The sequence below is a fragment of the Vitis vinifera genome, chromosome 10 (assembly GCF_030704535.1).
Source record: "Vitis vinifera cultivar Pinot Noir 40024 chromosome 10, ASM3070453v1".
NCBI lineage: Eukaryota > Viridiplantae > Streptophyta > Magnoliopsida > Vitales > Vitaceae > Vitis > Vitis vinifera.
The window spans coordinates 12,028,035-12,046,529 of NC_081814.1; the positions used below are offsets into that span (position 1 = coordinate 12,028,035).

Sequence of the window (18,495 nt, forward strand, 5' to 3'; positions counted from 1 at the left end):
ATTTTTGCAGATCATTTATTAACCATCATTCCCATCAAATATTTCCATGGATTTCCTTAATCATAGCAACAAATAAACCCAGGAAAAAGGAAAAAAATCTCCCCAGTATTTTACAATATCTTCTTCACTTACAAAAATTTCAAAAACATTCTGAACTGTTGGATATGCATTTGATTGAAAAGTGAAAGGACAGACTCATTAAATCTCATGGGTCCTGCCCTATCCTAGATATTTATTACTTATAATCGAATTGATTAGATTACCCTCTAAAAAAATCTGAACTTCATCCAGTATTGGTCTGCAAACCAGTCTAAAAATTTAATTGAACACAATTCTCAAATGGGTTCGTAGTTCCAATCCAAACTTAAAAGGCAAAGGTTTGAATACAATTGTAAATTGTTGATAAATTTAATTAAATTTCAAACTTTAGAATATGAAAAAGAAAAGAAACAATCATGGAACACAAGGGCTTTAGAAGGATATAGGAAAAAGAGGGACGGGGGAGTTTAGAAATGATGATGGAACACTGATTGGGAATTTGGGAGAGTGGAGGGGGGAAGGGGAAGGGGGGGTGATGGAGATAGTGGTGATATTGTTGGGTGAAGAGAGCATATTATGGCCTGGTGATGGTGATGGAAAGATATTGGCAGGGTGTACATGTAACTAGCATTCCAATTTCGACTTCGATTCTAACTATTTCTGACAAGAGGTTTTGTGGTTGTTTCCTGTGACACTCTCCTAGTCTTCCTACACCCCATGCTCCATTTCTTTTCCTTTTTTCTTTCCATGTTCTCACATGTAGAAATTGTCGTTCCGGGTCTAAATAAGCCCTCATGATTTTAAAAATTGTCTTAGAGCCCTCATCATTTTAAAAATTGTCTACATAATTTTAAAAAATCATACTTATATAGTATCAAAAACTTTGACCCGTATCTGATATGAGATATCAATTCTAATATCATTTGTAATAACTTGTTTTTAACCATATAAATATTGTTAAGTAAGGAACTTTTAAGACTTTAAAATATATCTGCATAATTAAGAGAAATTCATACTTAAATAATGTCAAAAACTTTTTTCCTTACCCAACGTGTGATATCACTTTTCATGCTTTAATTTATTAATTCTTAATCGTAAACTTTTCTTCCTCCTTAGTTTTTTGGATTGTAAATACATCTTTCTTCTATTCTCGACCTTCAAAAAAACATAATGTATTTTCTTTTTATAAGATTTCATTTTATATGATAGAAGTAATGGAATTTTCCTTTCAAGATATAAAATAATGTTACTTTATAATTCAAAAATAAATATGTTTGGTTAAAATTTAGAGTCTATTTGGTAACTATTTTCTAGAATAAAAAAACTAGAAAACATGTTTGACAACTAAAAAACTGTTTTTTATTTTCTATTATAAAAAATAGAAAATAAGGTCTCTTTATAAATTGTTTATTTAGAACAGTTTTCTATTCTACAAAACAAAAAATACAGAAAACATGTTTGGTAACTAAAAATTAGTTAAGAACAAAAAATAAAATATTTTCAAATAATATTTTTTAGTTGTTTTATATTATTTTTATTTGTTTTTTTAAAGTTGCTTTAAAAAATAATTATATAAATATGTAAAATGATTAAAAACAAAACATTAGATATATAAATTATTTTTAAAAATATTAAAAACAGTTAAAAACATTTTAGTTTTTCAAACATACATCTGTTTTACAAAAATCAAATAACAACTTTTAAAAACTTTTATAAAAATTATTTTTCATAATTATTTTCTAAAATAACTACCAAACATATACTAAGTGTTTTCAAAAAATATATTTTAATTATTTTTACTTATTTTTTTAAAACCATTTAAAAATAATAATTATACAAACATATATGAAATGTTTTCAAACAAACTTTTATCTTACAAAATATAAAAAGTAAATATTCAAAAATTTATTCTTAAAAACCATTTTTCATAAATTTTTTTAAAATCAATTATCAAATAGAGCCTTTTTTTTTATTTATTTTTAATAGAGTATAGGTTTGTTCTTTAGTGTTTACTTGTCCTTTCTATAATATTAAGAATGGAGTTCATAAGATATGATCGCATCTTATTTTAAAAATAAAAAATTATTTGACCGAAACTTCGACTCCATTTGATTGATTTGATCACACATTAACTATTTTTCTATTTATTCTCTTAATATATTTTCTCCAATGATAGATTTTGAACCAATCAGACATCACCACAACTTATTAGAAGATAATAATTTCATTCCTTCTTTCATCTTTTTTGTTTGAAAACAAAAGAGCCGACATAGAATAGTTTAATTTAACTCTCAAACAAAAAATAAATAAATAAATCAAAAGGAAAATGATTTCAATAATTCAAGTAGTACAGGAAATGGATAGGGATGTCTGGGCTCTATTTTTTGATTGGAACCCATTAATTTGGGAAGAGAAATAAAGGCCAATAATCCCGAGAAAATATTGAAAAAAAAAGGGCATGATTTAAAAGCATTAAAATGGATGAAAGAGAGATATTTATTTAGTTGGTGGGTGGAGTATTTGATATAGGTCCACCTGGTCCACTCTTATCAGATAAATAGATGGCATGGTGTCCTTGTCATTCAAGTCTCTTCTCAAGGGGGTACCTTTGCATGGGACCTTGTTGTGAGTTGTGAGTTGTGACTTGTGAGCTGTGGCCACATTCTAATTTTTGGTTTTATTTTAATTCATTCTTCTACTAAATATTCCCATCTTTGATATTTTTGAAAACAACCAATAAGATTTGAATCAACATTTATTTCATTCCCTCACTTGTTTTATTTCTTTGAAGTGATGGTTATTGACAATATTGTTTCCTACATCAATATTTTCAAATTTCAACTTTCAAGTGGGTGGTTTTGAAAATTATTGATATGTTAAAATAATATATTGATTTAAAATTTTTTTTTTCTAAAAAAAAAAACCAAAACACTTAGGAAATGAATTTTAATATTGTAAATATGTGATTTCTCACATTAAATAAAAAAAAATTCTAATATTATATATATAGACTCTTCTTAATCTTATAGACTCTTTTTAAAATTGTAATGACTCATTTAGATTTAAAATGGATAATATCTACACGATTAGGTGTGTTACGAATGATATCAGAATTGATCACTGATCCTGGTGTAAGAGTTCATTTGGACTCGTAAAAGATTTTGTTTATTTGATTATGTAATCATGTGATATACAATGAGAACATTGTGTCTGTCTGAGGGTATCTGTGATGTTCCATATCATACAAAAAAGAAAGTTTCTAACATTGTATACGTAAAAAGTTTCTCTTAATTTTGTAAACGTATTTTAAAACTGTGAGAGTCCTTTTAAATATAATGTAGACACATATTTCATTGTAAAAATAAGAAAAGTGAAATTAATTTATTTTTATTTTTATATAATCATCTTTTAAAACAATCTCTAAAAATTAAGTATAGATAATTAAAATATATTATTTAAAAATATAATATTTTGAACGGAAAAGTGTTTTTTAAAAACACCTTGTTTTGTTTTAAAGTTTTTATTTTTTATTTTAAAATTAAAAAGCAATTATCAATTCCAGCACCAAAGTATTTTTAATTTTTTTTAAGTAGCATAAGTAAATAATCACAAATAAAAATGGTTTCAAATATTCTACCTCCAAAAAAAAAAAAAAAAAAGTAAATCATGGATTTACTTTTTTTTTTTTTTTGGGTTTATTATTTGTTTGTTTATTAAATAAAAAAAGTACGATGACAAAAAAATGTGTGTAAAGAAGGTACGATGACAAAAAAGTCTGCTCTACATGTACTTTTTATCTATTAATTAAAGCTGTCTGCTTATTCAAGAATTGAATTATGACAGTTTTCTTTATGAATAATAAAAAAAAGTAAACAAGAAATTCAAGGAACACTTCACATGCATGATTTTAAGGAATAAATGATTACAACAACCTTAATTCAATATGATTTATAAACTGTTCATCCAAATAAAATTTCAAAAGTTCTCTCGAAAATAATTATTAAAAGTTATTTTTTAATTTTTATAGAATAAAAATCTATTTCAAAATTTAAAATATTTTTAATATTTTAAATATGTTTCAAAAATAAAATTTATATCTAATATTACATTTTAAATGTTTTACGTGTTTGTATAATTATTTTTTAAAATAATATAAAATAATTAAAAGATATTTTATTAAAATATTTTATTTTCTATTGTTAAGAATAAAAAATATAAAATAATTTTTTATTTCTAAACGTATTTTTAAAAATTTTTATTATAAAAAATAAAAAATTGTTCTAAAAAATGTTCTTAAATAAATCCTTAATTATTATTTAAGGGTTAATTTCATTCATATTTTTTAAAATTTAGGCTAAATACATCTAATCCCCATATATATTAAAATTTAATTAAATACTTTTTTTATCATTTTCATTTATTGCTTTCACTTCTATTCTCATTCAAAATAAGGAAAATATATGAAAAATTTTCTAAAAATTATATGTATTTAGTTTAAAGTTCAAGAAAGGTGAATAAATTAATCGATGATTTTAAAAATTTATAATGACATGATTTTTTTAAAGGAAATAAAAGAAAATTTTGATATCAATATGGTATGGAGTTTAGTAGGAAAATGTCTGCAGGTAGAGCACGGAGAATTGACAAGATGATGACAACCCTAATAAATGGTTACTATAAGTGCTTATCAAGTGAAAGTAAAAAAGATGATAAAAACCACAACAATTTTGGAAAAATGTTTTCATTACAATGATGGATCAAGATTTTACCTATGATCATAAATCATGAACCCTCTCTTGATTTTTATTTTTTATTTTTGAAAAATAAAATTATATCAAAAGTACTAATTTTTAAAAATAAAATAAAATAATGTATGGTAAATATGTGAAGAAGAGGTGTGTTGGAAATCTTCTTCCAAATTTCCAAAGCAATAATTGAAAAATAAAAGGGGAGGTAAAATCTAAAAAAGTAATGGGTAGAAGAAAAGGGACAAAATGAATGGATGGAGATGATGTTGTTGAGGGGAGTGTGAATTTGGAGAGATTGAGGTTTGCAGTCTGCCGTAGTAATAATAAATTAATAATAACAATAATGGGAGAAAAATAATAATAATTATTATCATAGATATGGGAATATGGGATCATGGGAGGGGAGGGACAGGGGAGGGAGGAAGTGTACGTTGCGCATTAGAGAAAGGACGAACCGTAACCATTGGGCAATGCACAAAGAAGACTCTCTCTCTTTCTCTCTCTTTCCATGAGTGACTCACAGTGATGGGATGGGATGGGACGTGACATTTACCCTCTTTTCCCATTCGTCTTTTTCAGTGTGTACGGTACACGCTACCTCCTACCCCACCTCACCCCTTCTCCCCCTATTTTCCATTATTATTATTTTTCCTACTCCGTAGTCGGTGCCTTTATTCTAAATTACACCACCTCCATCCATCTACTCATACTCTACTACCACACACTTATGAATTGTTTATTTATTTATTATTTTGTAAATAAAAAATTCAATGCCATCTGAGTTTTTGGTTGGTTGGTTTTTGTTTAATGCATCAAAAATTCAATGCCATCTGAGTTTTTAAAATTAAAAATTATTTTTAAAATAGAAATAATAAATTCTATAAAAATTTCAATAGTAATTTTTCTAAAAAATTGTTTTTAAAAACCATCATGGACAAAGCTAAAAACACTTTTTTAAAAATAAAAAAAAAGTACATTTAATATTTTTTTTATAATCTTTTTAAAAATTCATTCTAAAATTAATTTTATAAAAAATGATTGAAAGTAAGATATTATAAATAAAATTATTTTTAAAAGTATAAAGAATAATTTCAAAATATTTTAAATTTTCAAGCAAATTTATATTTTAAAAAAACATTGCAAAACTAAAAATTGAAATTAATTAGATGGCATGTAAATATGGTACATTACTACTATGATTAAGTCCCCACCACCCTCTTTCATCTTAAATCCCCGACCTTCATTCCTCCACAACCACCACCCTTGTCCACCAAGCCGGATACATTGCTGTCCACCCTTTTCAAATCTCCTCCCTCAAGACAGATTATTTTTTAAATAAATTGTTTATTATTGTAATAAACATTATGATTTCTACAAGGACAGGCTACAAATTATATGCCATGATCAATGATATTTCTCTTCTTGGACCATATAGAAATCATTTTAATAATAGATAAACATATGATTTTTATTTTTCTTATGATTTTAAAATATATTTAGAATTTATTGTAAATCTATCACAATATCTCTAACAAAAGTTGACGTAAGTTGTATCACTTTATGAGATAGAATGATAAGAATAAAAGCTTGTTTGATAGTGATTATATGAAATATTTTTAATACTTAAAATTTTTTATCATTGAAGTGTTAAAAATACTAGAAACGTTTTTTAGAATCACTCTCAAACACATTTTAAGTATAAAATGATAATCATTCAATTGAATTGTTTATATAACTTATATATCATCGACCGATGAATTACATATTAGATTTTTAAAATAATATATGGAAATTTATTCATGCTTGATAACCTTTTGATAGTATAATAGGAGAAAAAATTTAATATGGTTTTTTTTTTTCTTTTTGAAATTACAATTTAATGGCAATTGATAGATTTATTTAAATAAACTTATTAGAGGTGTAGAGATTTTTTTTTTACCAGTGGTACCATGTTGCATGCTTTCAAGTTTCACCTTAACCTATTAAAAAGGAGAGAAGACTATGTTTAGTGCCAGAAAAATATAAAAGAAAAAAAATAAAGATGAAAAATAGAAAAAAAATAAAAATGAAAAAAAGTTTAAAATTAATGGATTTTCTTTATATGCTTTTCAAACTCATTTCATTTATTATATTAAGATTAAATAATTTAAAAATACATAAATTTATAACTAATTTAAATTATATTTGATTTTTATATTTTTTTTATAGTGAAACGAAATATAAGAAAATTATTATTTTTAATAATTTTTTTTCTTTCATTAGTAATTTTTAGGAACTAAATATAACCTAAGAGTTCATAATATGAAATGCTAAATATTCTTATTCATCAATATTTTGTTATTTTACATTCAAAACAATACTTTGACATTCAATCTTATTAAAAAAATCAATGAGCAACTTATCAAATAAAGAAATAGGGTTGAAATGCAAAGAAAAACTTTTGTTGTCCAAATTTGAATAGTCATATTTTACGGTTGTATGCAAAAGTTATAAATAATTATGTAGACATATCTCTAAAAATAAATAAAAAATTAAAACTAATGGTTATCATATGTTGTGTTATTCAAATTTTCAACCAAAATGCAAAAAAGAATCATCCTTCATGTAATTAGATTGATAAAAATAAACAATGAGACACAAATCAGCCGGAACAAAGAGAGACAGAAAAACCCAACTATCTCAACTTAATCTTAATTTGTTAAGGTTGGAGCCTTCTAGAAAAGACTGATGACCGTCTTCTTTTGTCTCAAGATTCAATCACTTGAAATGTTAAAATTAAGTTGAGAGTAGAAAATCAATGCCTGGCCCGCCGACCACTTTCCCATGCTGAGCAAACCAAGTTTCTTCGTATTATTTTGTACATTTTGGACGGCCGCGATTTGGGTGTCAGCCAGTGAAAATGCCGAAGGCTGCGAGGTTAAACTTAAAAAATAAGCACTCCAATGGAACTTCTGACAAAGTTGCATTGTTTGACGGCCTTCACTTCACAGAATCACAGAGCCATCCCATGGGGTCAACCTCAGGATCCTTTTCTCACCCGCCACACCGCTTAACTCTCAAAGCGGAAATGCAGTTTCACTACATGTGCTCCTTTTCAACTTGGAAAGCTACCTCTACTGCTTTTTCCATACCTTTTGAATTTGAAAAGTCACCCTTAATTTGGATGGTGTCACCAAGATCTCGTCTCCGTCTTTGTAGTTGTTATTGTTGTTTTTTTATTAAAAGTTGTAGAAAAATACTTTAACGTAAGGAGATCAAAATTTATAAAAATATTTAAAAATTAAAAAAATAATAAAATAATACATGTATGTAGACCCTATTTTGGGGTGTATTTTTGCAGGTGTTATTTGGCCACGTGGAGGAACCTTAGAGATCCACGTGTTATTTTAAAAAGTATGTCTTGTCTCCACCCAAAATTTAATGTTAACTCATATATCAGTGGAAGATGAAGCCATCTATATGAAACCAACCTGACCAACAATTACCGGGGGATTGGGTAAGGGCTTTGTCATCTATCTGAGACCAACTTGACCAACAATTACCTGTGGATTGGGTAAGGGCTCAAAGCCTCCCCATATCGATCCTGTAAACTCATTAAAAGAGAAATTAATAAACCAACCAATAAGCTAAATATTAGTTTTTTGGATCATATCTACCTTCTCTGAAACTAATATTTATCCTTTTGCACCCCCTTAGATCTTATTTCTAGCTCCGTCCCTGCCAACAATCAAAAGTACTATATGTAATAATATACGATTAAAAATTAATCATTAACGATATTAATGTAAATACGAAAACATTTTTGTCAAAGAATAGTACACTATATTAACAAGAAAATAACATAATACATAAATAAGATGATATACGACACAAGTTCTATATATGTTCTTGATATAAATAAGATTCAATGTGACCTTCACAATCTTCTTGTTGGTGTTATTCTACACTTTTTATTTTTTATCATCAAATTTACTCATAATATATATATATATATATATATATATATTTATCAATTTTTACTTTTTACTGCGCCTTGAATAGGATTACAATGACACAATTTTGAGATGGTCATTTTCATTCTAATTTTATCTTATTTATTTAAAATAATTTTCAGTCTCATTCCATTAAAAAAAATTAAATTGGATGAAATGGGACGAGGTGAGGTGGGATGGGGCAAGGAAATATTTGAATTTGTCTTAGGTTTTTTTTAAAAAAAAGATTTTTTAAACCCACTTCATTATCATATAAAATTATTTTAGTTATTTACTCAAATAAGCCTAAAATAATAATATTTGTGGAAGAAAAAAGGTTTCCCACTATTTTTAACATAGAGATAAACAATTTGAAATGTATATTTAATGGCTTGTTTGGAAAAAAATTTAAAATGCTAAAAATAGTATTAAAAGGTCACATGAGTATTTAAAGGTGGAAATAGTTTTTGGATAGAACTTTGAATGAGCCTTAAGAATTATATCTAAATATTGTTAAATTGGTCTTTAACCTCCAAACAATATTTTCATATGTTAGCTTTTGGAAAAGTGTTAAGGAAAGAAAAAAATATTAAGAAAATCGATTTTCTCATGTTTGATTTATTACAAAAATTATATAATTAAAATTAATTAAAAATCATTTACTTTATATAAAAAACATAAAACAAATAAAACGAGTTTAAAGAAACATATAAAAATAATTTCTTAACTTTAAATTAATTTTTAATTTTAATATTTTTCCTCTTATTTTCTTTCAAAATTTTCTAAAAATGAAAAATAAGGTTACGTGATGTTTGTTTATTTTTTTTAACTTTTTACTAAAAACAGTTTATTTTCATATTTTAAATTGTTTATTTATTTTTATTTTTTGTTAATTTATTATTTATTTGCTTATTTTTTAATTGAATAGAAAATTTTAAAATATTTTATTTTTTCTAAATGTTAAAATGAACATATTATTATTACTTTATTATTTTTAATATTTAATAAAAATATAAATAATAAAATTTTTAAGACTATTTAATTTCAATTTCTATTTGAAATTAAGTCAGACAAACAAATACCTCTAGCTCCAAACTATTTTTTACTTTTCTAAATAAACCAATGTGGAAGTGCCTCATGTGATTAAAAGAAAAAAGTGAAGAAGAAAAGAAAAGAAAAAACTTAGAATCATGGTCTGATTGGCATTACATAATGTATGATAGATAGTAGAGTTGAGCGTGAAAAACATGGAGGGTGGCAGTGTGGCACACTATACTTGTTCCCATCACCCAAAAGGACAAAATATAATTAGAGGGGTATGAACTGTTAAAGTGTCCTCCTTACACTTTTTGACCAAGAAAAAAAATAAATTCTGCCAATCATTTTTCTCTTTAACTTCACATTTTCCTTTTCATATTATGGGAATATGCCCCCATTCAATTTTGGATTTATGAGCTCTAGTTATGTGCATACCCTCTTTAATTTCTACTCTTAGAAGAGGATACTTTTAATATTTTAAAGCCATGTTTGGGAGATGTGCCAAACAATATCCCTACATTGTATTTATGATCTTGTGAGTTCAATAATTGGACTCACATGAGATGTATGGAAAATGAAAGAGAAAAATGAATCAAGATTGATGGATTGTACCTTTATAATTAGCACCAACTGCCTAGTAAAGAAAAGGAAATCAATTGGAGAGGGTTGTAGCATATTAAAATCATATTAATAATTCAATCTATATGATAATGAATATTTTCATTAAAATCCTTATCAAGTGGGGTTGATGGAGTATGGGGTTGGCACCACTAAACACATGCCATGTCTTTGGTTAGGTGCTTGAGAGCCCATACAGCTGATCTACTCTCACATGCAGCTCATCCAAAGATTCAAAGGCCACAAACTACAACCCATTGTCATTTATCACTCATTTTGTTAGAAAGCCAAACTGTTCCTTATAAGTTAAGTGACCTCTCCTAGGGTTCCTTCAATCTCAAACTTTCTTTATTGTTTGTTTGTTTGGTTTGGAGCATTTCAAGAAACACAAGTTTATTTTTAGTTTCTTTTTAAACATTTCATCATTCTTTTGAAAAAAAAAAATCTAAGAATTCGGTAATAAATACGCTCCTAAAATTTAACTTTAAAATGTTTCTTTGTTGGAAAAGTAAAATCCAAGAATGAGTCGTACTATTATTTAAGGACAACAATAGGACAAATTTAAAATGAGTCATCTCTCTCATCTCTATTATTTAAATCGGTTCTCATCATCATTTTAAAAAACTTTAAATAAGACCGGATAGGACAAAGTATCTGAAAAACCCAATATATTGTTATTTCTCCTATTATGAGTTTTAGGTATCTTCATTCTTAAGAATGAACGAACATTTTAAAATGAAATTTCTATGTTTTAAAAAATAGAAATTAACCTAATAATTAAAAAAAAAAACACCCTTTTTAATTTTATTCCTGAAAAAAAGAACAAAAAGTTTCTTAAACTTAAGGAACCATCCCTAGTGGAAGAGCTGAGCCTCCTGCAGCATACTAGTCAAAACTTGAAAAGTGTTTTAGGATCAAAGGGGGTGATTGGTGGCTTTTCACCTTGATGGGTAGCTAGTTGGAGATGCCCTATGCTATGCCATGAGTGGATAGTATTGCTTTAAAATAGCACATCACTTTGTGCATTACAATGAAAGAACCTTTGTGGGACATGATCCCACTAAGCCAAAATAGCAATGCCCTTTGACCAAATGGCTAGCCTCCTCACCTAAATGCCATGGGATTATTACAATTTTATACAGCTACTACACCAAAACCATAAGTCTATATCCCATTGCTTAATGTCCCTTTCAATCTTCTACTCTTTTCCTCACTTTAGGCATGTCTAGCTTTCAATAAGGTCAAGATTTGTAGGCTGTCATATGAAGACATATGAACTAGGGCTCAATTTTTTTATGGCAACTTCCAAAAGTTGAGAAAGTTTGCCTCTTTTTTATAGATGGTAGGACATTTTATATGAAAACTATGGTTTGGAACTTCTCTTATCTTATGTGAAAGGTTGATAAGTTTGATATTCGATGATAAAACATATCCAAATCAAATTAAAGCCAAGCTCTTCTAATCAGAATAAATTCGATGACTTCTTCATTAAAGTTGCTCGTAAAATTTGACTAATTAGACCCAAATAATCAATTATAATACAAAAATAATACAAATATATATAGTTGATGGATGCATAAGATGGGTTCTAAGTAAGACCAAAATTTAGTGGCCATTGTGACGACTAATTACCACCATCTGAGTAAATTAGTCATGTCAAACCCATAAATTCCAAGGGGATTCATATAATATATCCAAAAAAATGCATTGCCGACGCATAAAAACAATGTTAACAGGGTCACATCACATCAAAATATGCAACAAAGAAAAAAAATCCTGAGAGAACTAAATTGTTTTCATTAAAAGCGAAGTACGAGACATGGTCAAGTTGGGGGAGAAGGGTCCATTGGGTTCACCAAGATGACTCATATCTCGTATGGGCCAAGGTTCCAAAATCAAGTAAGATGTCTTTCAAAGTAGATTGGGACCCAACACATGCAATTTAATTGCATGAAACCAGCCTTGGCTAAATATCAACTTTGTTTGGTAACAAACTTTTCAACAATCTCCTTGCCATGTATAATATTGTTCTATATTTGATTTGGAAACAATATTCATTTTTGGTCCTAATTCGTAAGATGTTTTCATTATTTAGTGTTGGAGTTGAGTTTGGGTGTCTAAGTGAATTGACTAAACTCGATCAATGAGAGAAATAACAAGAGCAATTTATAAATATTTTAAAATTACAAAAATGGTCAAGTTTTTTTTCTCATTGGAAGAGCCATCTTTCATTAAAAATCATTTGAGAGAGATGTTTTTTTTTTCTAACAAAAAAACAGTCACTTTTCAAGGAATTTTTATAATTTTTTTTATAAAACCGAAAATCAAAACTATTATAAGGTAAAAAAAAGAATGATTATTATATTCGTAGTTTCGCTCATAACTTACGACGATAAAATTGATCATGAAATAATCAATCGGATTCTAGGACATTTTAGAAAGTAGTATGAGAACTTTATTTTTCATTATTTAAGTATATTAATTTTTATATAAAAAATATTAAGAAATATAATATATGAGATATTTTTGAGTTGATGAAAAGGTCACATCAATTTGAAAAATGTATATACTATAACTCTATTTTTGGATGCCTCTCTTCCTCTCTTTTTTCCTTAAAAGTTCAATACATTGAATCAGTACAGATATTACAGCTAGTTCTCCCTGTTATCTTGTACCTCCATCTAGACATATTATGTGTGGTATGAGAAATATTTAGAATATGAAGTGTCATTTTCAAATACTTGAAGCATTTAAAAGAAAACAAAAATGAATTTTATTAAAAAAGAAAATTATAAATTAATACTTAATTTATTAATTCAACTATTATAAAATGACTAATTAACTTACTATTTATTTATTTTGGTGGGGTGGGGTGGAGTAAGAGACGTCAAAGAAAAGAGGACACTAGAGTAAGAAGATTAAAACACCGACTCAGTGGCAGTCCTGTAAAAAGAAGAAACTTGGAGGTCAACGAAGAACGGAAAATGAGGCTGGTGGAGGATAAGGTGTGTGGTGTGGGACAGGGGAGAGAGAAAAAGTGTAGAAAATAATAAATGAAGTAGGGAGAGAGAGGGAGGAGAGAGGAAGGTGGGGAAAGTGGAGAAAGGACAGGTAGGGTTAGGGTTAGGGTTTTTGATACATTTGATTCACATTGAATTTTCAATTTTTTCCACGGCGGGTACTGCTCCTCCTGCTGCTGGAACAAGCGAAGAAAAAAAGCGAAAGATGTCAAAAGAGCAACAGCTCACTCGCTAGATTTGTGGGTCCCATGCAATTCCTCTATCTAGATTTCCTCGCCCCTTCTTTGACGCTGACCCTCCACAGTCCACCCCCACCCCCACCCCCACCTCTCCTCTTCCCCCTTCAGCTCGTGGGCCGCCGGCCCAGCCGCTCCCCGCATCCCATTCCATCGCTTAAACCCTAACCCTAACCCTAAATCTGCCCAGAAAACAGAGATTTCATCTCAAGACTGAAATCGAAGAGAATGGTCTCTGTCTAAACGTTCTACTTCTGGCCCCCAGAGTTCACCGCCATGTCCCCTGAAATCATGGAGGAATGTTTCTATGACACAACACTAACACCCAAATCTACTCTACCCTCACTCATGATAACAATAACGCCGGCTTTTCTTGGACTTTATTTCAAAATTGTTGTAAATTTTGTGCTTCTGTATACATTCTAAATGCAGCCAAAGCCCACCTGTTCTGGTCAACCTCACAGAATTTGTTTAGATTATATTTTTGTTCTCAAAAAAAAAAAAAAAAAAAAAAATCCGATTCAACATTGAAAGCCACCCTTGAAGAAGAACAAATGATTCTGATTTATATAATTGAGAAGATTGATTTGGTGACACCAGAAAAGGGTAGTAGGGAGGATTAGAGACACTAAGACAAAAGAGGGAAAGGTAATGAGTGGATTAGGGGTGGAGCCCAAGTGTTAATGATGTTAGAGTGTAGGAAGAAAATGATACTTAGATGACAAAGAAAGGATTGATAAGGCCAGCTAATGATGGTTTTAGAATAAAAAGAGGGTTGTCATTAGTCATTAGTGAGTTTAGAAAATATGGTAAGAGGGACAAGCACACACAGAATCAAACAGGGTTGACCACATGTTTCTGTTTTATGCCTTGATTTTTTTTTTCTTTTTTTTTTTCCCAGGTAGGGAGGCAAAGCAGGAAAGCAAGGCAGCAATTCTTTTGTTTCCTTTTCTTGATCATGTTTTGGGTGACAAGAGGGTTTCCAACACAAACCCTGGATTTAGTGATTACCTCATTTGTTTTAATTGTTCTGTTTGCTGACCACCCTCCCTAATCATTTCTATATCATATATCAATCCTGTAGGGTGTAGGAGGGTCTCTGCTTCACTACAGTCACCCCAAACAGTGCCTTACCTCTTTTCTCCCTCTTTCTGGATATGGGTTCAAGATTTTTGGACCCAATCTTGTTGACTGTCTCTGATATTTTAATACCCTCATATCATGCATGTAAAATATTTACATGCTTAAAGAAGATGAGTTCAAGCTAATCTTAGTATCAATTGGTCAAAAATCATCATAATCATTAGTCTAGCTACAAGCTCAATTTTTTTAGTCCCAAATTGGATGTAAAACTTGGTATGAAGATTCTAATACTTGGATTCAGGTTGTTCGCTAATAATAGAAGGGAATATTTGAGGTCCAAGTAAGAATCTGTCCATCATGTTAGGCCTAAATTTTATAATTATTTTGAAGGAATAGCCCATTATATATTTATATCTCTACATAGAAAAAGAGAGCAATAGAGAGAGAGAGAGAGAGAGAGAGAGAGGGGAATGATTCAAGAAAATTATAGAAAGCACTTTTGAGATCTTGGAAAGGCATGAGTGAGATAGTGTAGGGTAGAGGGGAATAAATTAAGGGACATATGGGTGAAAGGAGGGACCCAATCCGCCCATTTTACCATACACTCAAAGAGAAAGAAATTTCAAATACAAGAAAAAGTGAAATCTATGCTTACCTAAGAGAAATCCAACTCCATATCTCTCTCTCTCTCTCTCTCTCTCTGTGCATGGGATCCCCCCACCCAACACTTTTCCCCACCACCTTTCAACCTATCAAACCTCACTCCCAATCATTCCTTTCCTCTTGCTTCCCATTTTAACTTTGATTATTTTTGTATTAAAGTTCAGCTAATGATAACCACAGAGAGAGAGAGAGAAAATTTAAAGAGAAAGATGATTTTCTACATTTCCCACTTTATGCGAACTTGGGAAAAGGAAAAAAAAAAATCTTTGGGTTGTAAATTTTGGGCATTAATTAAAAGGCACCAATAGATTTGAAATTTCAAGATTCCTCAATTGCTGCTTTACCACTCAAATAAAAAGGATTTGAGATCTCAAGAAACTCGAAAACCCATGCATGAAAAAAAAAAAAAAAAATCTTTGTTACCATTTCCATTACCATCAAGCCAAGGATCAGTGAAAATAAAAAAGAATTTTGTATATCATGATATGATAATTAGAAATTTGAAATCAAAGTATGACAGTTGGCAGTGATGTAGTTTGAAGTTCACGCAATGGGGAGGAACATGGGATATTGAAGGGAAGGGTGGAGGAGTATGGGGTATGGGGGCCCATGATTCCCATCTTCTTTAGGTCGTTTTGTGGTTGACGTTTTACTTTGTTATGACTCTTATGAGATGATGAGATGTGGAGTGTTGTTGTAATCATAGTAGGATGGGCTTGGACCTACTTTCATGGATTTTTACTACTTGGGTCAAACACAACCACACAACCCTTGTTTAAGATCGTGCAATGGCCCATGGCCCCAAAGACTTGTACCGCTCAGCTCATGGGAGATTTTTGTGGGATGTTGTATTATAATCAACATTATGAAAATGGAATTTTGGAGGCTTCTCTATCTTTTCTCCAACATCTTACTGCAGAATGTTGGGTGGTTAAGAGATCAAGTTTCATGTTATTGTTAGGACAAAGCCCACAGAAAATGGGCTTCATCCTTACAAACTACTACAGCCCCAGAGAGATTGGGTGAGCCCAACTATAATCCCTCTCAGTACAGTAGTTGTTGCAGGTGTGACTTTAAATCTTTGAGGGTTCTTCCATTTTTTATAGATGGGGAATAACTCGTTTGAGGAACCAAAGACCAAATGCATTAGGATCACATCTTCAGCCACCAGAGTGAAACCATCTTTCCATCCTGCGATTTAAACAACAAAATCATCGGTCATGAATAAGCAACATAAAGGGCTTTTCTATAACTCAAAGGGTACAGCTTGAAATTGATGGCTGTCAGCCAGAAGTTAGCTTCCTCCCATTCTCAATAGTACTTGGCTGGTTGCTCTGATGGAAGACTAAAAATTAGTATTTTGAATCTCACATCCCATACCCCAAAGAGTTGTATAATTCCAAATTTCTGTGCTCCTGTTCTCTAGGCAACCAAGGTAAATAAAATCATATGACCAAAGTTCAGATATGTTAATTTTGAATGACCGGACTGCCTAACTTTTAGTTATCAGTGTGCTCATCTTCATGCCAAACAAAGCTTGGGAACAGCTTCTGTACCTGTCTTTAAAATCTTTCAAGGGCCATTTTCCACCACAGATACAACGAAGGTGCCTGAGATGTTTATCTAATTCGCTTGGCTTCTTTCTTGAGATAAGAACTTATTTCAATATGTAATTTGGCATAAAGTGCAAATAACAAACTTAAGGCAAGAGGGCCAACTGTTTTGGTGTCATTAATAAGAGATTAGTTTGAATAAGCAATGACTAATTAAATGATATTTTCTACTATTTTAGTCTTCAAGTACTACAAATCAAGGAAAATTTGCAATCCCAACCTTTCATCTCTCAACCTACATGGACTACTCTAGTAATATGTCCATAAGCAATAACTATTTTCTCCGACCTTCTAGAAACCGCCCTGAATATTACTCATCTTCTTCGAAGTCCAAAAGAAAATCAGTCAAGTTCTCAGAATCATCCACAGCCTCTTCCACAGACATTGGGCCTTCCTTCTTAGGTTTGTCCTGCAAGTAAAAGAACAGAAACAACAGATTTAACTAGGTAGCTTGAAAAGTATAAGGTTTGATTGGCAACCAGAAATATGAGAGGTAAACAATCATACATCCTAGTCCTCAGATCAGAAGCGTGAGAATCTTTTGCTTCTATCTGCTCAGATGCTACTAGGTTAAAAGCTTAATGATTAGCATATATTATTGACCAGACAAGGAAATTAATTGTGGCTCAAATTTTCATTCAACCATCTACTCCTTAGTGCATTGAGGTTGCATGGTTTCCTTGCACCATGATATTGGAGTGCTATATAATGTTGGATTCCTTTCTTCCTCTTATTTATTTATTTTTTTTTATCAGACCCTTTCTTCCTCTTATAGCTTTCTTATATTTGCAAGTTTCTTCCTTTCAGTCCATAAGTTTGGTTTTCGAAAAATTTGAGGGAAAATGCCAGGAAAGAAACAAAGAGAAAAATAAGATTTAGATTTAAAGTTAATAAATTATTTCTATAAGTTATTTCAAACTCATTTCACTCATATTGACTCTTTTATGCAGAGATTGAATAATTTGAAAGTGCATAAGTTTCCAACTAATTTTAATCATATTTAATTTTCTTTTGTATTTTTCATATAAAAACCAAACATGAAAATATCATTTTTCTTTATATTTTTTTTTCTTTCCTTGGAAGTATAAAAACATGTATGAACTAATGATCATCTCAAACACCTTATCAACTATAGATTTTTTGATAAGCAAATAATAAGATTTTACAAACAAGCATCAAAGGGATGACATTGCATGGTACACAAGATGTATACAATGAGCATCAAGAGGCGCAACCAATAAGAGAGAACACAAAAAACAACTTCCTCTCTTAGCAAGAACTTAAACAATCTACAAAATCATTTAAGGACATAGAACCTGTATCTATATATATCTTCATCCAAAAAAACAAATTTTCTAAGAAAAGAACTTTTGAACGCTTGATCGGATTGCTCCTCCTTGTCAAACACTTTTTGGTTACTTTCCTTCCATATAGTCTAAAAGATGCACAATGAAGCCGCTCTCCTT

General features: G+C 29.7%; 1 protein-coding gene across 2 annotated transcripts in view; it reads right to left on the reverse strand.

The window, feature by feature from the left end:
* Positions 1–17,115: 17,115 nt before the first annotated feature.
* The window catches only part of LOC100251522 (protein PLASTID TRANSCRIPTIONALLY ACTIVE 12, chloroplastic), a 37,112-nt gene continuing 35,732 nt past the window's right edge, over positions 17,116–18,495 (reverse strand). For both annotated transcript variants that reach the window (XM_010657393.2, XM_002272252.5), the window contains exon 10: positions 17,116–17,438. In XM_010657393.2, coding sequence (XP_010655695.1) covers positions 17,340–17,438 — 99 coding nt within the window. In that variant the 3' untranslated portion in view covers positions 17,116–17,339. The remainder of the gene's footprint in view (positions 17,439–18,495) is intronic.